The sequence below is a fragment of the Zychaea mexicana genome (assembly GCF_025766255.1).
Source record: "Zychaea mexicana strain RSA 1403 chromosome Unknown BDB00scaffold_3, whole genome shotgun sequence".
NCBI lineage: Eukaryota > Fungi > Mucoromycota > Mucoromycetes > Mucorales > Lichtheimiaceae > Zychaea > Zychaea mexicana.
In genome coordinates, this window is record NW_026516666.1 from 511416 (window position 1) to 533537 (window position 22122).

Below are 22122 nucleotides of genomic sequence, written 5' to 3' on the forward strand. Positions count from 1 at the left end.
GACAAATCAAATGTCGTTTGAGATTAATAAGTTAATTTGTTTGGCTGATTCAGAAGATAGTTCATAGACATTAAATACAAATGTTTTACTTTCTTTTATAATATAAATATAAAGAAATATTTTATTATTAAATTGATATTTTCTATTTTCTCATATGGATATTTTATTTCTAATATTTTATTTCTATTATAGGCCAATAATACCTCGTCAGAAGAACTAAAATGCAACAAAGATAACATCAATCTTCAGGTTATTGACATTCTCATAAATATGTAAGTTGGCATGAATTATTAGCTAATTACATTTTTCATATATACTACCTCACATTAATTCATTGATTGTTTTTATTATTTGTAGATGTTATACAGTGCTCCAAATGTGAGCAAATGGGGCTAAGAAAAAGGAGCTACTCAAGTTGATTGGACACATTGCTTAGTATCAATACATGATATATTGCTCCATGATACCGACTTGAGTATCAGAATGTTTGTTATCAAATATAAATTGGGAAGGAATCATGGCGTCAAAAAGCTACTTATAAAACTAATATCTCCAAAAGAATCTCCACCGGCACGCCAGAGATCGCACTTCTGGTTGTATAATCACTGAATGGATCGCTCTGTTCACGGAACCACACCGGTAAATGCACAATTCATAATTTTCATTCATAGAGAGGCTGGTCTCGTTTTCTGCAGCAAGCTGCTCCTCGAAAAGCATTTATTATAAATAGTCAATTGATCAGCCCATGCTCAGGATAGTTACAAACACTTCTTCAAGAGAGTAGAAACGAAATCAATAAAATTTATTGTACACAAAGACAGAAGAAGACACGTTTTTTATCGTTGCTTGCAAATGACCGGCTTGTATATGAATCCTTCGTTCCTCAAAGGAGAGGTTGCTCTCCCTTGGTCTCCACAAGCCTCAGTTCCAAAGGAACCTACACCTCCCAATAACAAATCACTACAAATAGAAGAAGATGGGTGAGAGTAGTTTGTCAAGGGGGGAATTACGTGTATACTTACTTTGTGAGTGCACAGCGGTAAAGAACTTTACGGCTTGTAGTGCGCTCACCTACACCTCCCAATAACAAATCACTACAAATAGAAGAAGATGGGTGAGAGTAGTTTGTCAAGGGGGGAATTACGTGTATACTTACTTTGTGAGTGCACAGCGGTAAAGAACTTTACGGCTTGTAGTGCGCTCACGGATAGGGCTCGCTGCAATAGCGACTCGTGCACTGCGCCACAAAGATCCTAATGAAAATCGCAAATGTACGCCGAAAACAATAACGAATACTGATTCTGCACGTACACCCACTCGGATCAAGTAGCAGAAGGCAACCCTTCAATAAAGAAGCTGAAAAGTGGTTTTTATTGGTATCGTTCAATGAAGTGGAAAAGGTGGAAAAGATCTTTCGACAGTGAGGAAGAAGAAAGAGAAAGGGAAATGCGCAGTCGAGTCCAGTTCTTTTGTAGGCGTCACAGTTTGACCTGTTTGACCATCCGATGTTGCACAAGGATCGCGAACAATGGATGACAATCTCTCAAGGGCCATGCTTCACACCGATAACACCTGCACATTGTAGACGCTCCAGGCTCCATGCACACACTCGTCCCATCTCGCTACTTGGCGATCACGATGAGTTTCGTTCTTTTCTGTTCACTGAAGCTTGCCTCTTATCGGTGTACCATATGCATGAGGGGCAAGAGTCGAGTGGGAACATTTCCGAAAGTGTGAGTAACACCAAAAATCTCTTATGATTTCATGCATGAACGGTGCTTCGGAAAGTTTTTCCAGGGCACCAATTCAGATACCATGGAAATCGCTACAAGTTCACTCCAAGTAAGTCAAAATATGCCACAGCGGCCGATTCAAAGAAAGAAGTGGCAGTGACGGCCAAGGGGCACAGCCGCAACAACCAGGTTGTCGATGAACAGAAGGAGTAGAAAGGAGAGTAGGAGCAATGTGACGTTTAAAAGAAATTATAGAGCGCGTCGTCACCTGACATTGCTCTTGTCGGCATGAGTTGTTCCTTACATCCACTACTCGAAATATGTAATTAGCAAGCATGACTTTAGCTTTTGTTTGAAATGTGAAGATAGCAGTCAGGGTATACAGGATGATTGGCAGCACATATGTAGGCAGTAGCACGGACGGCAAAAAAGTTTTATGTCTACTGTGACTCGTATTACGTCCTATGTTTAAGATCGTAACCTGATGTTTTTTGAAGCCTTCGAAAGCCTTGGAAAGCTTTCCAGAGCATTTAAAGATTTCAGAAAGCGAACATGAATTTCCGTCGTAAGGCTACCCATGAACGTGCGTCAGACCTACAACATCTGGTCTTTATCGTAGGCGGTCGAGTAGCTGTACTGTACCAGCCAATGTCCTTAACAAAGATGTCCTCGCTTTTCGCGCTCCATGAAACCCCTTCTTTGGTAAGGCTTATGAGTTTGCTTTACTGACAACCAATTGCTGTTGCTGCTGTTGTCGGCTGCGGAGACATTTTGGTATAATGAATGGTGTCGTAGCATTTTCCCGCCCGAGGAATCCCGGTATCCTTATACCACTCTACTACTGAGCGTTGAATTTTGCAGTTGGTGGCATTCCATACGTAGTAGTGGTATTAAACGCGTCTCCTCGTTCATTTTTTGATTTATCCTGAGCGTCGTAAGATGTAAATCCAATGTGGAAAGCACGGCAACAAGCCTTGTGCATCTTAGCCATGACATTCGGAATGATTTCTCGAGTAATGCATCTACTACTGGCCGCGACGAGGCCAAACCAACGAATATACGCGATAATCCCTTGTATCCATCGGACACTCCAACGGTCTTCACCACCAATGAATGCTTTAGTCAGCACGTCACAACAGTTGGGAAGCGACTTTAGCGTCTAATAATCATATCCTGTGCCTGAGTCCCCATAGTTCTCGTGGGCCCATTCGCATGCCTGATGACTTAAGTTACTGAAAAACACACTCAAAAACACACACACGGGTACGTAACAGCAGAAATACGGCGACGTATCTTTTGATTTTATACAGCGCAATACTGCCTTTTTTTTAAAAAAAAATATGCTTTTATTAATCTACATACTGCTACTACTACATACCGCTGCCACTGCCACTGCCACTGCCACTGCCACTGCCACTGCTGCTACTGCTGCTACTGCTGCTACTGCTACTGCTGCTGCCACTGCCACTGTCACTGCTACTACTGCTACTGCTGCTACTGCTGCTACTGCTACTGCTGCTGCCACTGCCACTGTCACTGCTGCTGCCACTGCTTCTGCCACTGCTGCTACGGGTAGTCCTGGCTGAGACGACAAACTTTTGGACGCGGCCATCCCGGTTCATCGTTATGCTCGTCGACACTGTGCACGGGTACTTTTTTGCATTCGAAATCTTGGTCACAATTTTCATGATTTTAAAGAAAAGAAAGAGAGAGAGAGAGAGAGAGAGAGGGAGGAGCAAAGTAGCAGAAATTATTTCCATGCAGTGCTTTTATATCTTATCTGTTCGCTTGGGCAGCTGATCCAAAAAAGGAAAAAAAGAAAATTGACAGCGTCACTTGCCAGCCCAGGTGATGCCATGTTACACCGACAAGCACACTCTGGACACGCCAAACTATGGGTCTGTCGTCTCCCGAGGCATTCGGAATGCAACCTCACTGACATTCCCCTTTGCAATGTGCACTCTCCAGGCTACACGTACACACTAGTCTCGTCTTTCTACAAGGCTCTCATCAAGTGTCTACTTAATTGACGCGCTTTTCTTTTACTCGACACTGAGGTTACACAAGGTCTAGGCTATCGATAAGGGCGCATGACGGGGGCATTGTCTTTTGGAAAGCTATACCGGCGATCCGTGATTCCAAGTGGCAATCGGAACAATGCTTACAGAAGCCCCACTACGCTTTGTATTCTTCCGCGCGTTTGAAAGTACAGGCGCGTGTGACATCCAGGAGATTAGCAGACTCTCGCTGTCTATGTCCCTGCGTTTTTGTACTCTGGCGGTGCATCTGCATTGTCTCTAGGATGATCGTCCAAAAAGAACTCTTCATTCTTGTCGCTGTTGCGGCTGCTGCTGTTGACGCTACGGCCATCGTTCTGGTGGTGTTGTTGGTACATTGCTTATCTACAGGTCACCTTCGTTACGCGTCTGCTAGTGCTTGTCGTTACCTTTGTTGGTGACGTTCGTTCCCTAAAAGAGAAGTGGGAGTGAGAAACGAAGTGCTTTATGTGGACGAGGAGAAGAGACGGAAGAGAGTGGTTTTGATCGGGAAGCAATATAAATCAAGTCTCTCTTTTCTTGTTTAAATAGCACAGAGCAGCTCGCATTAAAACATCGATGCTCGACCGGGTTGCACGCAGTCTGTAAGGTCTCATAATGCATGTGCACACACCAGGAACATCAAGATGGCCATCATAGAGGAAAGCGGATGTGCGTTTAGCGTCATTGATAGTGGCGTCTATGTATTAGTTTTCTCTCTGTCTCTCAACGACATATACCTACATTTTAATATTGTACAGCCAATTTAAATTTGAAATCCGCATTAAAATACTATATTAGCTACCAAGGCCAGGCCCGCATATATTACTGCCACACATAGGGTTGCATTGCTAGCCATGAGCTGTTGGATCTATGATAATGTTTCCCACGAGAGTTACATTCATGCTAAGCGTCATATGTAATTCCAGGTTGATCCTTTTACTGAGCCCCTTGGTGGGGTGATTTTCTATACTGTAAAACACCAAGTACCTCTGTATTCTACAACTACGTGGACGTCATCACTCCTTGCCTGCATTCGTTCACGTCAATCATGATGTTTTTCGACCCTCGCTCGGGAAACTGATGACTCTAATAAATGCACATATAGGTCAAACTCTTTATTTAAGATCCTCGACATTTGCAATACTTGTGGTAAACCACATTAATACACTGCTTAAGATATCAACAATAAGATATTCGGTTAAACATTATAGCACACACGTATGAACACTACGGCATTCCGGCTAAACACTATTGAATAAAATCTCTTACTCGGATGATTCACCTTACGTGAACAGGACAATGAACCTATCAACAGGTACCTCGGCCATTACATCAGCTAACGCCGGTTTCAAAGATGTGCCCGATTGACATAACGACTTCAGGAGAAGTTCTGATACGTCCTTGATCCATCCTCTATCACATAGTTTATCCATCAGTCGGATGAATTGATATCGCCGTCTTAATAGCTAGAATATAAAAGAGCTTTATCTTTTGTTGGAATAAAACATCATCTCAAAGATACTTAATCTTGTCCCTTATTATCTTTATTAAAGCTCTATCATCACAATACTCATATGCTCTCTCTTCTTTTTAGATGCAACGCTAAATAGCGGTACAACTACTATATTCTATTCAAAGATGTTCTTGATCCTAGGATGGAACGCCACTTCTCCAGTTTCCATGTCATGCCGTTGCATTGAGAGTATGCCGATCTTCGCGCACAGATAGACACTCACATAGAGGGAGAAAGGAAGGTATGAGAGAATTACAAAGAGCATCTCCACTAGACATTCATCTGTAACGCCTTTTTAATTATTCAACAACCCCAAATCATCTAATCTCCTCTCTCAATGCGTTCACCCATTCTGCTTGCCCATGACCACCTCAATTACTGCCTCCATGGCCATTCGGTTGATTCTTTACCGTAACAATTTCGGATTGAACTAGCCTTCTTCTTGCACTAGTGTGCTCGAGCCCTTGACTTCCACAACCACATCACGCATGACTCTGTTGATGGCTCGTCGAAGGCGTCCCCAATTCGCCGAAAATTGAGCCGTAAACACCGTTTTGCCTTTTAGTCATTAATATCCACGAGTACACCTCTCTTTCTCTCTCACATTCTACACGGTCGTTTTCCAAAAAAAAAGAAAGAAAGTAAAAATAGAGATGTAATAATACCTTGATCACCCATCACTGTTTCGATCGCATCTATTGTGATAGAACGGGTCCAATTAGACTGTTCCAACTCCACCAAGGCCTTGCGCACCACGTCAGCATGGCTCAACACAATCACACGCTTTGGGATCAATTTAACAGTATATATGCTAGTCTGTAATTTTTTCGACCAATCCGTCAGGGCGAGACAGCTATGAAAACGGAAAGCTTTATATCCTTTCCAGTAGAACGGCAAATTGGAAGGGCTCGGTGCCCATGGTGATTTGGATGTACCATTCTCGTTCTTGCCGTCCCATAAATAGACGTGTGCGATTTGGGTGATGAAAAAACCAACAGACACTCTACCTACAAATGTGACTATGGCCGATGTTACGGTGTCCCAGCTTATTGACATAGTTAACTTGTATTATATATACTTAGAAGAAGACTTTATTATATATAAGTTGGAGAGCCAAAAAAAGGAATATCTAAGTGTGAAAGAGAAATAAAAAAAAGAAAGAATTCTTTATCGTATAATGGTATGTGAGTATACTTGATGTGCGGCATTTGTGTTGTTGTCCCAGAGAACACAAAAAAATATGCTTTTTCATGTAGTATTTGTACAAATATGTACTGTATAGACCAAACTGCCAAAATTGGGGTTTGGGAAAGCCCTTATCATTTTATTGACGAACTTGAATCAAGTGTACTTCCAATCCCAGCATCTTGAAATCTTCATTGCTGCCAACTTTGTCGATTTAAGCTATAGTGCACATCTCTTTTCTGCTCTTGTCGGCTGAAATTTGATATTATCATAGGAGCTAGTTTATTTTGCTTGCGGTCGTGCATATAGTCAAACAATCTAAAAGGAACTAAGGACGACATTGAACGGGCTATGTGTCAGTGAAGGGTAGCTGATCCCAAGAAGGTGCTTAAAGTAGAAGTCGCTCAGTGATTGCAGTCAAAAGATTACGCACATGCGCTATTTAGCCAAGTCTATAAGCTTTAGAATATTAACAAATCAAAGTATATATACTCAAGATATACGAAAGAAAATCCAAGAGTGAACAGTTGTATATTTTAATTGCTGGAAGGCCACATAGAAACAATAAAAGTTGAAAACTCGAAAAAACAAGGCCAAAGCCAAGTGACCATGTTCTATCCTCAATGGGCTACGACGATGGCCAGGCCGCTACGTATCGACCAATTTCTGGATCAAAATGTGCCCTAAGATAGCCATTACCGGATAAGCATATTACACAAAGGATAGAATTAAGAAATATCTCTCCACAGAAGTAATTGTCCCTTAAGTTTATGAAATAATAGAGGACGTTGATAACGAGCCAATTCATTCACGACGAATATACGCGAAAGTAAAAGCTTACGTTAAATCTTGCAGAAAATATGCGCAGTAAAATTGGCCTCAATGTGATATACTGTACGCTTCTAAATGTTAAAGTTGTTTGCAACGAAAGTTACTATGTGCAAAACAGGTGTACAATCTGTCAACGAAATGATGATCGTTATTAAATTGCTTCCACATTGAATCCTGTTTTCTTCTATCCAGTAAAGGGTATAAGCCTTACCATATATATTCATAACTATCTAGCCGTGTACGATTAATAGATTTGAAAGTTTTTAAGTAATATCTCGACAAATAATGTTTCCAATCAGGTGTTGGTTTTAGGCGATAAATAAGCTTTCTGAAGTGCTTAGTTTCAGGAATAAGTACTAGCCGAGTTTTTACACCACCGTTTCGCAAGTAATTATAAAGGTCGAAAGCCAATTGATTATGTGTCGCGTATTTCGCACATACGCCTAACAGAGGCTGAGCAGATAGACCTACACTTCATCCTCCATTATGATAATGGGCCATATTCACAAGTGGAATCTCCTAACTACATGTGTATAACAGTATAGCATAAATAGATCCAAAACAAAGCATAGGGTGGTAAACTTCGTATCACGTACTCGCTTGACGGATATACCACGGAAAGTTGTAATCAAAGCAGATAGCAGCACCGACACGTCCGAACTCTGGCGTATCCATGATGATGATGGATGGCGCCTTTTTAAAGCTCTTTTACATTGAAACAGAATAAAGTTGGATGCACTGTGGTCAGCAAATTTTTAAAAAGAATCTCCACCGGCACGCCAGAGATCGCACTTCTGGTTGTATAATCACTGAATGGATCGCTCTGTTCACGGAACCACACCGGTAAATGCACAATTCATAATTTTCATTCATAGAGAGGCTGGTCTCGTTTTCTGCAGCAAGCTGCTCCTCGAAAAGCATTTATTATAAATAGTCAATTGATCAGCCCATGCTCAGGATAGTTACAAACACTTCTTCAAGAGAGTAGAAACGAAATCAATAAAATTTATTGTACACAAAGACAGAAGAAGACACGTTTTTTATCGTTGCTTGCAAATGACCGGCTTGTATATGAATCCTTCGTTCCTCAAAGGAGAGGTTGCTCTCCCTTGGTCTCCACAAGCCTCAGTTCCAAAGGAACCTACACCTCCCAATAACAAATCACTACAAATAGAAGAAGATGGGTGAGAGTAGTTTGTCAAGGGGGGAATTACGTGTATACTTACTTTGTGAGTGCACAGCGGTAAAGAACTTTACGGCTTGTAGTGCGCTCACCTACACCTCCCAATAACAAATCACTACAAATAGAAGAAGATGGGTGAGAGTAGTTTGTCAAGGGGGGAATTACGTGTATACTTACTTTGTGAGTGCACAGCGGTAAAGAACTTTACGGCTTGTAGTGCGCTCACGGATAGGGCTCGCTGCAATAGCGACTCGTGCACTGCGCCACAAAGATCCTAATGAAAATCGCAAATGTACGCCGAAAACAATAACGAATACTGATTCTGCACGTACACCCACTCGGATCAAGTAGCAGAAGGCAACCCTTCAATAAAGAAGCTGAAAAGTGGTTTTTATTGGTATCGTTCAATGAAGTGGAAAAGGTGGAAAAGATCTTTCGACAGTGAGGAAGAAGAAAGAGAAAGGGAAATGCGCAGTCGAGTCCAGTTCTTTTGTAGGCGTCACAGTTTGACCTGTTTGACCATCCGATGTTGCACAAGGATCGCGACAATCTCTCAAGGGCCATGCTTCACACCGATAACACCTGCACATTGTAGACGCTCCAGGCTCCATGCACACACTCGTCCCATCTCGCTACTTGGCGATCACGATGAGTTTCGTTCTTTTCTGTTCACTGAAGCTTGCCTCTTATCGGTGTACCATATGCATGAGGGGCAAGAGTCGAGTGGGAACATTTCCGAAAGTGTGAGTAACACCAAAAATCTCTTATGATTTCATGCATGAACGGTGCTTCGGAAAGTTTTTCCAGGGCACCAATTCAGATACCATGGAAATCGCTACAAGTTCACTCCAAGTAAGTCAAAATATGCCACAGCGGCCGATTCAAAGAAAGAAGTGGCAGTGACGGCCAAGGGGCACAGCCGCAACAACCAGGTTGTCGATGAACAGAAGGAGTAGAAAGGAGAGTAGGAGCAATGTGACGTTTAAAAGAAATTATAGAGCGCGTCGTCACCTGACATTGCTCTTGTCGGCATGAGTTGTTCCTTACATCCACTACTCGAAATATGTAATTAGCAAGCATGACTTTAGCTTTTGTTTGAAATGTGAAGATAGCAGTCAGGGTATACAGGATGATTGGCAGCACATATGTAGGCAGTAGCACGGACGGCAAAAAAGTTTTATGTCTACTGTGACTCGTATTACGTCCTATGTTTAAGATCGTAACCTGATGTTTTTTGAAGCCTTCGAAAGCCTTGGAAAGCTTTCCAGAGCATTTAAAGATTTCAGAAAGCGAACATGAATTTCCGTCGTAAGGCTACCCATGAACGTGCGTCAGACCTACAACATCTGGTCTTTATCGTAGGCGGTCGAGTAGCTGTACTGTACCAGCCAATGTCCTTAACAAAGATGTCCTCGCTTTTCGCGCTCCATGAAACCCCTTCTTTGGTAAGGCTTATGAGTTTGCTTTACTGACAACCAATTGCTGTTGCTGCTGTTGTCGGCTGCGGAGACATTTTGGTATAATGAATGGTGTCGTAGCATTTTCCCGCCCGAGGAATCCCGGTATCCTTATACCACTCTACTACTGAGCGTTGAATTTTGCAGTTGGTGGCATTCCATACGTAGTAGTGGTATTAAACGCGTCTCCTCGTTCATTTTTTGATTTATCCTGAGCGTCGTAAGATGTAAATCCAATGTGGAAAGCACGGCAACAAGCCTTGTGCATCTTAGCCATGACATTCGGAATGATTTCTCGAGTAATGCATCTACTACTGGCCGCGACGAGGCCAAACCAACGAATATACGCGATAATCCCTTGTATCCATCGGACACTCCAACGGTCTTCACCACCAATGAATGCTTTAGTCAGCACGTCACAACAGTTGGGAAGCGACTTTAGCGTCTAATAATCATATCCTGTGCCTGAGTCCCCATAGTTCTCGTGGGCCCATTCGCATGCCTGATGACTTAAGTTACTGAAAAACACACTCAAAAACACACACACGGGTACGTAACAGCAGAAATACGGCGACGTATCTTTTGATTTTATACAGCGCAATACTGCCTTTTTTTTAAAAAAAAATATGCTTTTATTAATCTACATACTGCTACTACTACATACCGCTGCCACTGCCACTGCCACTGCCACTGCCACTGCCACTGCTGCTACTGCTGCTACTGCTGCTACTGCTACTGCTGCTGCCACTGCCACTGTCACTGCTACTACTGCTACTGCTGCTACTGCTGCTACTGCTACTGCTGCTGCCACTGCCACTGTCACTGCTGCTGCCACTGCTTCTGCCACTGCTGCTACGGGTAGTCCTGGCTGAGACGACAAACTTTTGGACGCGGCCATCCCGGTTCATCGTTATGCTCGTCGACACTGTGCACGGGTACTTTTTTGCATTCGAAATCTTGGTCACAATTTTCATGATTTTAAAGAAAAGAAAGAGAGAGAGAGAGAGAGAGAGAGGGAGGAGCAAAGTAGCAGAAATTATTTCCATGCAGTGCTTTTATATCTTATCTGTTCGCTTGGGCAGCTGATCCAAAAAAGGAAAAAAAGAAAATTGACAGCGTCACTTGCCAGCCCAGGTGATGCCATGTTACACCGACAAGCACACTCTGGACACGCCAAACTATGGGTCTGTCGTCTCCCGAGGCATTCGGAATGCAACCTCACTGACATTCCCCTTTGCAATGTGCACTCTCCAGGCTACACGTACACACTAGTCTCGTCTTTCTACAAGGCTCTCATCAAGTGTCTACTTAATTGACGCGCTTTTCTTTTACTCGACACTGAGGTTACACAAGGTCTAGGCTATCGATAAGGGCGCATGACGGGGGCATTGTCTTTTGGAAAGCTATACCGGCGATCCGTGATTCCAAGTGGCAATCGGAACAATGCTTACAGAAGCCCCACTACGCTTTGTATTCTTCCGCGCGTTTGAAAGTACAGGCGCGTGTGACATCCAGGAGATTAGCAGACTCTCGCTGTCTATGTCCCTGCGTTTTTGTACTCTGGCGGTGCATCTGCATTGTCTCTAGGATGATCGTCCAAAAAGAACTCTTCATTCTTGTCGCTGTTGCGGCTGCTGCTGTTGACGCTACGGCCATCGTTCTGGTGGTGTTGTTGGTACATTGCTTATCTACAGGTCACCTTCGTTACGCGTCTGCTAGTGCTTGTCGTTACCTTTGTTGGTGACGTTCGTTCCCTAAAAGAGAAGTGGGAGTGAGAAACGAAGTGCTTTATGTGGACGAGGAGAAGAGACGGAAGAGAGTGGTTTTGATCGGGAAGCAATATAAATCAAGTCTCTCTTTTCTTGTTTAAATAGCACAGAGCAGCTCGCATTAAAACATCGATGCTCGACCGGGTTGCACGCAGTCTGTAAGGTCTCATAATGCATGTGCACACACCAGGAACATCAAGATGGCCATCATAGAGGAAAGCGGATGTGCGTTTAGCGTCATTGATAGTGGCGTCTATGTATTAGTTTTCTCTCTGTCTCTCAACGACATATACCTACATTTTAATATTGTACAGCCAATCTAAATTTGAAATCCGCATTAAATTACTTTTTTTTTCAAGGGGTGAAAAGTGTAGCATAGCCACAAAAGTTGTTCGCCAGTCAAATGAACATACCTTTGGCGATAAGGAGAAGGTGTCAAGTACCATGAGCTGTAAAATTGATGTAATTGTTGAACATGACGAATTTGAGCTTTCTGCCTCTGAACGGAGATCGGCTGGGGCAGATGATGGCTTGCAAGACAAACAATTAACAAAAACCTTCGGGTGAATGCCTGCGTCCTCCTCCAAATGCTCCGATTACCGTTTGATGCAAAAGAAGAAGCCAAGGATGATATCTCCATTTTATCCATGGAATGGACAGGTAAATAAACAAATTTATACTTTTTTTTGCTATAATAAAAGGTCTTGAGTCCTCAATTAATTATCTTTTTTAGGGGCGGAAGGAAAAATTATCTCGATCAGACGATATGATGGATGTTTTGTTTCTTGTCCTATTGGCAACGTGTACCTCCCAACAACATTGGATGATATAGAGGATTTTCACAAAACACTCGGATTACTGGTTTACTGGAAGGTGAGGGCATTTTTGGTTACTGTGGCACTGTCTCAAGGGATGACAGAGACTAATTATATGTTAAACAATTAGAATGAGCACCTCAGATTACGAAATTTGATCCGGGTCCCGTTGTGAAGAAGAAGGAGAGAAGACCGTGCACAAACAAATGGCACCTCACACATAAGCACCTCAGCAACCTCAGACCCAGATGTTTTTTTTACACCTACGCGAGATAAATCATCCAAATAACATTGATCTCTACGATAACCCACTCGATGCCTATTCCATCTTACTGCATATATTCTCCTTCCCTGTCATAACAACCTTTATTATCATTATATACTGCTATATACTTGTTGATAATATTACATCGTATATATGCCAAAATACTCTATAGTCTATTCACAGTGTATTCCCAAGATTTAAAATAAGTATATAGTATCTATGCGTTTAAAAGTTCATTTGATATACAGTAGTGCGGCGCTTCATGTTTTAACATGCTTTGCGTAGTGTGTTAGATTACTCCTATGGTCAAAGAGAAAAGGAGAGAGGGAAGAAATATAATACACGATTGAAAACAAGAGCTACGGATTGATATTTACTGTCAGGAGTGTTGTAATATATTCAGATAATCTAATGGTTCTTCGAGGCGAATTATACGTAATTGGTTTCGTTGACATGGCCATGATCTCGAAAGATTACTGTATGCTGTGTGTTATGCATCTTAGACATAAAGTGATTTTAACATTACGTAGGATTCGTAAATAATGATATCCACGTAAGGAATATGACAACATCATCCATAACAAAGTGATCTTTTATTCATGTAATAGAGTTCAACAATATATATATTGCTTCGCGTGAGCCATGGACGATCTTCTATACAACTTGGTCTGAGTGTAGGCTATCTTGTCACACAAGTGCTGTAGTCCTTATTAATAGAGAATGATTACTTTATACAGCTACGTCATTTCAATACAATTGTTACTTGCTGAAGAAGTCATCGATACACTTTTCCAGTTACAGTCCTCTCATCCAGAGTGATTGTTAATCTTTATACAGATAAATAATAAAAAAGGTGGGAGGGGAATACAATGACTGCAATAGCGGTGTACAAGAAGAGAACGCGTCAAACAGAGTTATTATGATGGCTATCTCTGGCATTCAATCTTGTCAGATTCGTATGAGGCTTCATTACAAAGTCTTTGGTCTGTAGGATGATAGGATATATTGATTTCTTGCTCTATTGCGTATACAATAAAAGTATTAGCTTTAGATCGGTCATCAATGTTAGGTGTTAGAAATTTGATGCGCTTATTTACTATAAACCACCAAAAACCCCTAACAAACTATCACTACCATCCTCCCTTCATTGTATCTATTAAAATATAAACATTCGACCTTTTATTTACCTATTCAACACAACACGCATCAGCAAAAGAACCATACGAGAAGGCAAGATCAATTCGACGACTACCAAGCACAAGGCAACAGCAAACAAAGATTTTTGCTACCACCGCCAGGTGGAGGAATTTGTCATGGCACGGATAGTCAACAAGTCCACCTGAATTGCTCGCGACAGCTTAAAGCCACATCCTTTCAAGGTCCCTGGAATGCGGGAAAGCTTTTAAATCTTTTATCGAGAATTGTGTCGCATTTGACAATGCAGGTTCTTTTTTTGTGAAATAGATTGAAAAGTGTCTGTCAAAATATAAAGATGCAATATTATTATATGATGGAATAAATACTTTTATAAGCATAGAATAATACGTACCAGGGGAAAAACAATCCGAACACTAAGACATCGTTGATCAATCAACTGGGAAAAGGATTCATTTAAATTAAATTAAATAAAATGAATGAATTACTGACTAAATATTCCAAAAGGCCATATCCAAAAATAATGTTCATGTATCGCCAGCAACAAAAGAAAATTCACAGAAAAAAAGGGTTGATTCAATAGCATTACTATTTGCGTATACTTGAAACGATGGGAGTGTTGAAACTTGTTAATTGCCGAATAGGAGAATTGCTTTGAGCAGCGTTACCCATTATTCCCATAGGTTCGACTAAGTAGTAAAACCTTAGTACGCAAAGTTTTGGCTCTTGGCGTGATAAACAACTGCATGCACTGCAATCGTTTTCTCGTAGCAACAGCCTCCTCTCGCTTACAGCGATTAAATAATTATGTGCTACTACTTGCAATCATAGTATGCACAATCTTTGAGAAACCTACTGTCGCCTTCGTCATCCTCATCTACGCCTTCGCTAAAGACCGTGATCCGGGAGTAAATGACGCTATATTTGCAATAATGACGAAAATAGAAACGTTACGACACGTTGATTTTCAACATTTGACCATTGTATCATCCTCGGGTATTCACTGAACTATTTATCACTTCCCATATTGTTGGCAACCGTCTGTTGATGATCGGCCTCGTAGCACTCAGACAAATTTTTGGGTCTTTTGGATTGGTAAATGACATAAAACTACAAGATATACCAAGAGTGGGCGATGAAGGCATACGCGTACTCGTCACCAACCAAAATTGAATTCACGGAAAGCTGGAGAACTTTAGAAATAGAAGTTTTGCTTTAGCTAGTGAGAGAGTTTTTGCTATGTACATGATTATTGGTACCTACAGTGTAAATTAGGTAACACTTAAACCGATAGCTATTGTTCTAAAAAAAAGCGCGTTTATAAACAAGATGCAATACAAAACGTAAGCCTGCATATAGATAGTGCCAGTGGGCACATCTTATATGCATATCAATGCATATGTCGTAGAGAATATGACGCGAAACAGGGTCGTTACGGCGACAGCGCATCTGTCTTCAGCACATAGCAAAGCTCATTCTCGGAGATTAAGTTGGTGGTGGTGGCTCTTCCTTTGAATTGTTTGTCAGATCAACAGCAAGCTACTCACGAGCAGCAATGGCTATATGATTGATACGTACAGCTATAATTTTATTCAATTATGGTAACAGATCAAAGCTGAAATTTCTTTTACTTGGTAAAGAATATTAAAATGATGGTGACAACCGATCTCCAGTAGTACTGAGCTGTACAAGTTCTGCTTCACTCTCTTCAACATCGTCGCCATTTACACCATTACAAGATGGCAATTATAAGCATCTACTGTTGCCCTATCGCTTCTCCGCCCATCATCAGCATCATTTTGATAATAGAGACCTTCAGCTCTTTAATTGTGGGGCTTCCAGAGCTCCAGGAAAGCGAACAGGGTCAAAAGCATTGCAGTAACGTTCAGCAAGCTTGATCAATATTACTAGTATAATGGATCGTATCGTTTCCCAAATGCTATGCACGCGGCAAGACCTGTTAATGCCTTGAATGATCGTCCACATGGACGTGCGTTGTCAGTTATGAAAATAATACGGATACTGTTATAACAAAGTATAACGGCACGAGGATATGTAATGATTGTGACAGCTAATAATTCCTGTTCTCGCTGTCACCATCTTCTTCACTAAATCGTAGTGGTTGCTCGTGTAATTGTTGAGATGGATATATTATTGGATGATCGATTATAAAATTCTAGATTAAGATCTGCACTATGTTCAATTAATCACTTTGAGAAAGATATACGGCATGTAAATGTATTTGATCTTTCTACACAGTTTATGCGTGCATTAAATTAGCGACTTGTCAAAATTAAACTTCAGACAGAACTCCTTGTAGCAGTCTGTCCTCTTCTTGCCTTAATCCAATCCAATGGTGCGTATATGATCCATCCATCCGTTCGAAATAGCCATCCATCCGTCTATCTACAGATGTCTTCGTTCTGTCCCACTCAATCTATCGACACATACGATAAACGATGAATATACGACCCTTTTTTTCCTTCCTCACGACGACATTCGACATTTTGAGATTGGGAGGGATGGCTGTTTGAATGGATGTGGAGGCCTCCGAAAATTATGCACGAGATTTGCAGTCAATTCGAAGGAGATTAATGCTCATTCTTTATTGTTGTATCAATGACAAATTAGGCTGCCGTCAAAGCATACGAACTTCGCAACAAGAACAAGGCCGAGCTCTTGAAGACTCTTGACGAGCAAAAGCAGGAACTCGCTTCCCTGCGTGTTCAAAAGGTCGCTGGCGGTTCTGCTTCCAAGCTTCACCAAATGTAAGAATTCATTTGTCTCTTTATATCTCCTCGTTGGATATACACATGAAAAAGCAAGGTTATGCGTGCACATATATAAAAAGAGGATGTTAACATGGCTTTTAATATGTGTAGTGGATTGGCCCGCAAGAACATTGCCCGTACGTTGACCGTCATCAACCAGACCCAGCGCGAACAGCTCCGTCTCTTCTACCAAAAGAAGAAGTACATCCCCATCGACCTTCGCGTCAAGAAGACCCGTGCCATGCGTCGTGCATTGACTCCTTTTGAACGCAAGCTCAAGACCGAGAAGCAGCAGAAGAAGTTGAACCACTTCCCCCTTCGCAAGTATGCTGTCAAGGCCTAAAAAAAGAAATAAAATGAACGGGATTATTTTACCTCACGCATAACCAAAAGCGAAAAAAAAGGGGGGAGGGGATGCAAAGCGTGTATCTACTTTTAACATTCATTGTTTCTCTTCCTCTCTTTTCCTATCGTTTCCTAGTTATTTTTATAAAAGAAAAAGTACAATGTGCTCATATTAATGCATAAATGCATGCTTGTCAAAGTTCAGAAATAGTTTCTTTCTCTCTTCTGCATCCACGCCCCCCCCCCCTCCGAGGATCACTTCCTTTGCGAATTTCTTTTTTAATTTTCTGCTGGGAAAAAGCTGTTGCGGAACGGATCTGCTACTTGGTGGCGGGAAAATGAAAAAAAGGTTATGCCATGTGCGCTTAACCATCTATCACTATGAAAACAATGAAGGGGGCTAGCAATGTATTATTTATATAATTCATTTAATTACGTACCCTGTCTCTCATATAGCGACAACGGCGACAACGATATCGACGACGCTAAGGATAACTCGCAGGCGCAATTATGGATCAACAAAGAGGTCAGTTGTTCTCATTTTTTATATAAAAGGATCAAACGAGCTTTCAGCGTTTTTGCCTCCATCCCAACCCGTTCCTCTCGTTTATCATCTATCTTATAGACATTTCCATTCCAATCCTTTATCTTTATTAACATCCATATACTTATTCCTTATATACAATATCCCAATATCCCAATATCGCGTTGCATAGACATTCGATTCATACTTATCCAACCCAGGTTCATTATCTGTACATAACATCCTCGCATTCTATATCTTACATCCAACATACCAGTCGCAGTACAACACCACCTAATAATATCAGCAACAGTAATAACAATAATGTCATCACCCACGCCCTCATCATCCTCGTCCGTCTCAACGTTGTCTTCCGCACCAGCATCACCAATGCCTCTCCACGAAACGCTTACGCCTGCTCAGCAGCAGGATTTGGCCACTCTTGCCGCGATTACCGAGACGCGCCGTAGACTGCGCGTTCGTGCTAGACCGCCTCGTCCAGCCCAGAAGAAAAAGGACACCGGACGTATTCCGCGTCCTGTGAACTGCTTCATGGCCTATCGATTGGAGAAACAAAAAACGATCGCCGACTTATTGCCAGGGGCTAATCATCGGGATATTTCCAAACTTGTGGCGAACTGGTGGCGTGACGAGCCCGAGTACATCAAGGAAAAGTACCGTGCGCAGGCGGAAAAGACGAAAGAGGAGCATTCGCAAAAGTAAGTAGATTCAATTCGGAGTATGCGATCTCATACCAAGAGAGGAAGGGAGATCGGTCGTTGCAAGTGCTCACAATCAATCGTTCTTTCAAGATATCCTGACTACAAGTATGCTCCCATACGAAAGCGTGCCTATAACATCAAGCGGCGTGTTGCTGTCCCTGATTCATCTGAGGATGAACAGTCTTCGGATACAAGTAGCCCAGCTTCGTTGTCGTATCCATCCTGTCAGTTGCATCTGTCGCACTCGCCGCTTTTACAATCGCAGGAGTACCATCATCATCAGCAGCAGCAACACCAGTACCATCATCGCCAACAGCCAGTTGAGCCGTCGTATCAATGGACCATACCTCCCTTGCCAGCGCTTTATCCCAACGCCTGGTTGTGGAACCCCAGCAACAACAGCAGTGATCCAATGCTCGGTGGGGATGATGGTAGTATGAGCACCTACTGCACTCCTTCGTACGGGCCAGCAAGAGCGTCCGTGCTCAGCCACGACACACTGCCGCCAGCAGGAGAAGGACCAATCGGATCAAACTACACGTACTATAGCGACTTTATGCTTATGGATGGTAGTGGTAGTAGCGTTGGTCAAGAAGCTAGTGGTTTCTTCTAGAAGTCGTTGAGGATATATTGAAAAAAGTAAAACCCGGGCTGTTGATTGGTTATTTGATTTTGGTCGTTCTTGATTCGCGAGGGGTGGGTGAAGGAAAGCCGATGGAACCTGCTGGAAAGAGGTGACTTGTATATCTGTATTGTAAAGTAGCTGGATTTAAAAATGTTTTTTTTGTTGTGCCGCTGCCATAAAAGCAACGTATTCTTTGGTTTACTTTCTGCTTCTCCCCTTTTTTTTTTTCTTCTTCCAACAACCTCTTCTTCAACCATGAGCGCTGAAACCGAAACCTTCTCTTTCCAAGCTGAGATCTCTCAGTTGATGAGCTTGATCATCAACACCTTCTACTCTAACAAGGTATAATATCATCCAGAGAAAGTGGGGGAGTGGGGAGCGTTATTATAGGTGACGCGTCAACAAGTGTTGTTGTTGTTGTTATTGATGCTGTTCGGGGAACTGCTGCGTGTGAAAGGAAGCGACAAGTAGAAGGGTTGATTGCCAGGGAGGAGAACAGGAGCGGACAGGATTTGTCAATACTGACTTTTTTTTTTTTGCCATAGGAAATCTTCTTGCGTGAGTTGATCTCCAACTCCTCGGATGCTATTGACAAGATCCGTTACCAGTCGTTGACCGATTCCTCCGTGCTTGAGGCTGAGAAGGAATTGTTCGTTCGCATCATCCCTGACCGCGAGAACAACATTTTGTCCATCCGTGACTCTGGTATTGGTATGACCAAGGCCGATTTGGTCAACAACTTGGGTACCATCGCCAAGTCTGGTACCAAGACCTTCATGGAAGCCCTTTCCTCCGGTGCTGATATCTCCATGATTGGTCAGTTCGGTGTCGGTTTCTACTCTGCCTACTTGGTTGCCGACAAGGTCCAGGTCATCACCAAGCACAACGATGACGAGCAGTACATCTGGGAGTCCTCTGCTGGTGGCTCGTTCACCATCACCCGTGATGAGGTCAACCCCTCGCTCGGCCGTGGTACTGAGATGCGTCTCTTCTTGAAGGAAGACCAGGTAAGGTTCTATATCCTGTGTACGCACGCGTACCGGGGGGGGGGAAGGGTGATGGAATCAAAGAGAAGGACAAAGATTTTTGTATCAGAAGCTTACGCTGTATTCTGTTTTTTTTTTGACAAAATAGCTCGAATACCTTGAGGAGCGCAAGATCAAGGACATCGTCAAGAAGCACTCTGAATTCATCTCGTACCCCATCCAGCTCGTCGTCGAGAAGGAAGTCGAGAAGGAGGTCAGCGATGACGAAGAGGGCGAAGAAGTCAAGGAGGGTGAAGAAAAGCCCAAGATCGAAGAAGTCGAAGACGAGGAAGACAAGAAGGACGAAAAGAAGAAGAAGACCATCAAGGAAAAGACCACCGACACTGAAGAGTTGAACAAGACCAAGCCCTTGTGGACCCGCAACCCTGATGATGTCAAGAGCGAAGAATATGCTCAGTTCTACAAGGCCTTGACCAACGACTGGGAAGACCACTTGTCGGTCAAGCACTTCTCCGTTGAAGGTCAGCTCGAGTTCCGCGCCATCCTGTTCATTCCCAAGCGTGCTCCCTTCGACTTGTTCGAAACCAAGAAGAAGCGCAACAACATCAAGCTCTACGTCCGCCGTGTCTTCATCATGGACGACTGTGACGAACTGATCCCCGAATGGCTCAACTTTGTCAAGGGTGTTGTCGACTCTGAGGACTTGCCCTTGAACATTTCGCGTGAAATGCTCCAGCAGAACAAGATCTTGAAGGTCATCCGCAAGAACTTGGTCAAGAAGTGCTTGGAAATGTTCGCCGAGATCGCCGAAGACAAGGAGAACTTTGACAAGTTCTACGAGTCGTTCTCCAAGAACCTCAAGCTCGGTATCCACGAAGACACCCAGAACCGCCAAAAGTTGGCCGACTTGCTCCGCTACAACTCGACCAAGTCTGGCGACGAGTTGACCTCGCTCAAGGACTACGTCACCCGCATGCCCGAGAAGCAGAAGAACATCTACTACATCACCGGCGAGTCCCGCGCTGCCATTGAGAACTCTCCCTTCTTGGAAGGTTTCAAGAAGAAGGGCATTGAAGTCTTGTTGATGACCGACCCCATTGACGAATACTCGACCACCCAGCTCAAGGAATACGACGACAAGAAGCTCGTCTGTATCACCAAGGAAGGTGTTGAGATCGAAGAAGATGAAGAAGAGAAGGCTGCCCGTGAGGCCGAAGAAAAGGCACACGAGGATCTCTGCAAGTCGGTCAAGGACATCTTGGGCGAGCGCGTCGAGAAGGTCGTTGTCTCCAACAAGCTCACCGATTCTCCCTGTGTTCTCACCACCGGCCAGTTCGGTTGGTCTGCCAACATGGAGCGTATCATGAAGGCCCAGGCCCTCCGCGACAACAGCATGTCGTCCTACATGGCCTCCAAGAAGACCTTGGAATTGAACCCCAGCCACGCCATCATCAAGAACTTGAAGGACAAGATTGCTGCTGATGCCGGTGACCGCACCGTCAAGGACTTGACCACCTTGTTGTTCGAGACCGCCTTATTGACCTCTGGTTTCTCCTTGGACGAGCCCAGCACCTTCGCTTCCCGCATCCATCGCATGGTTGCCTTGGGTCTGTCGATCGATGAGGATGAAGTTGCTGATGAGCCCGCCTCGTCTGCACCCGTCGAGGAAGTCGTCGAGACCTCCAAGATGGAGGAAGTCGACTAAATACCTGTACCGTCACACCCCTTCTCTATCTTCCTACCTCTTACAGCATCCAGCAAAAAGAAAAAGAATCTGTCATTATCACACAACAACAACAACAACTCTGTAAAGCCCTTTTTTCCAAATATCTCCATCGCTTGTTTGGCTTGAATATCATTGCGCTTCCTTAATGTGTACATTCCACTCGTATATATTTCTTTTTTTCTCTTTTCCTTTCAACCAAACCATTTCTTCATCCTTTTTTTCCCGCTCTCTAAAAAACATCATGTTCTTACTTTGTTATTGTCCCAAAAATAAAAAATAAACGTGCGATGGTACTTTTGGTAAATTGAACCCCTGTCCACTTTTGTCCTTTTTTGCCTCATTCCAGCTTTTCGGATGATCAAAGGTTATACTTTCCTATAAAGCTTCAAGTCCCTCTTTTTGGATAATATCTATGCAAATAACCCATGCTATTCCCCATGGGTACAAATCAAAGGTAACCAATTAATAGCATCATTCTC

The 22122-nt window shown here is 42.9% G+C and overlaps 4 protein-coding genes across 4 annotated transcripts; 3 read left to right on the plus strand and 1 right to left on the minus strand.

Moving 5' to 3' along the window:
• Positions 1-5595: 5595 nt before the first annotated feature.
• On the minus strand, positions 5596-6491 carry BDB00DRAFT_797579 (uncharacterized protein). Its single transcript, XM_053121554.1, has 2 exons — positions 5951-6491; positions 5596-5843 (listed from the first exon to the last, which is right to left on the minus strand). Exons 1-2 carry the CDS (start codon positions 6339-6341, stop codon positions 5716-5718), a joined length of 519 nt encoding a protein of 172 aa, XP_052985230.1. The 5' UTR covers positions 6342-6491; the 3' UTR covers positions 5596-5715.
• An 8867-nt stretch (positions 6492-15358) lies between these two features.
• BDB00DRAFT_881055 (60S ribosomal protein L35) lies at positions 15359-17059 on the plus strand (the record flags this gene model as incomplete). Its single annotated transcript, XM_053128049.1, has 3 exons — positions 15359-15373; positions 16577-16713; positions 16828-17059. The coding sequence occupies 3 exons, from the start codon at positions 15359-15361 to the stop codon at positions 17057-17059; spliced, it is 384 nt and encodes a 127-aa protein (XP_052985231.1).
• A 597-nt stretch (positions 17060-17656) lies between these two features.
• On the plus strand, positions 17657-19118 carry BDB00DRAFT_797589 (uncharacterized protein). The gene is made up of 2 exons (XM_053121555.1): positions 17657-18303; positions 18397-19118. The coding sequence occupies exons 1-2, from the start codon at positions 17909-17911 to the stop codon at positions 18917-18919; spliced, it is 918 nt and encodes a 305-aa protein (XP_052985232.1). The 5' UTR covers positions 17657-17908; the 3' UTR covers positions 18920-19118.
• Positions 19119-19186: 68 nt separating this feature from the next.
• Positions 19187-21622, plus strand: BDB00DRAFT_754193 (heat shock protein 90-1; the record flags this gene model as incomplete). Its single annotated transcript, XM_053118744.1, has 3 exons — positions 19187-19273; positions 19477-19938; positions 20066-21622. 3 exons carry the CDS (start codon positions 19187-19189, stop codon positions 21620-21622), a joined length of 2106 nt encoding a protein of 701 aa, XP_052985233.1.
• Positions 21623-22122: the final 500 nt, after the last annotated feature.

What these genes read in the sequence shown, in the direction of transcription:
- BDB00DRAFT_797579 (XM_053121554.1), bottom strand. Translation starts at nt 6,341, where the DNA reads ATGTCAATAAGCTGGGACACCGTAACATCGGCCATAGTCACATTTGTA. An exon ending in AACAGTGATGGGTGATCAAG is followed by an intron (nt 5,844 to 5,950) that starts GTATTATTACAT and finishes AATGACTAAAAG; the next exon opens with GCAAAACGGTGTTTACGGCT.
- BDB00DRAFT_797589 (XM_053121555.1), top strand. Translation starts at nt 17,909, where the DNA reads ATGTCATCACCCACGCCCTCATCATCCTCGTCCGTCTCAACGTTGTCT. An exon ending in AAAGAGGAGCATTCGCAAAA is followed by an intron (nt 18,304 to 18,396) that starts GTAAGTAGATTC and finishes CGTTCTTTCAAG; the next exon opens with ATATCCTGACTACAAGTATG.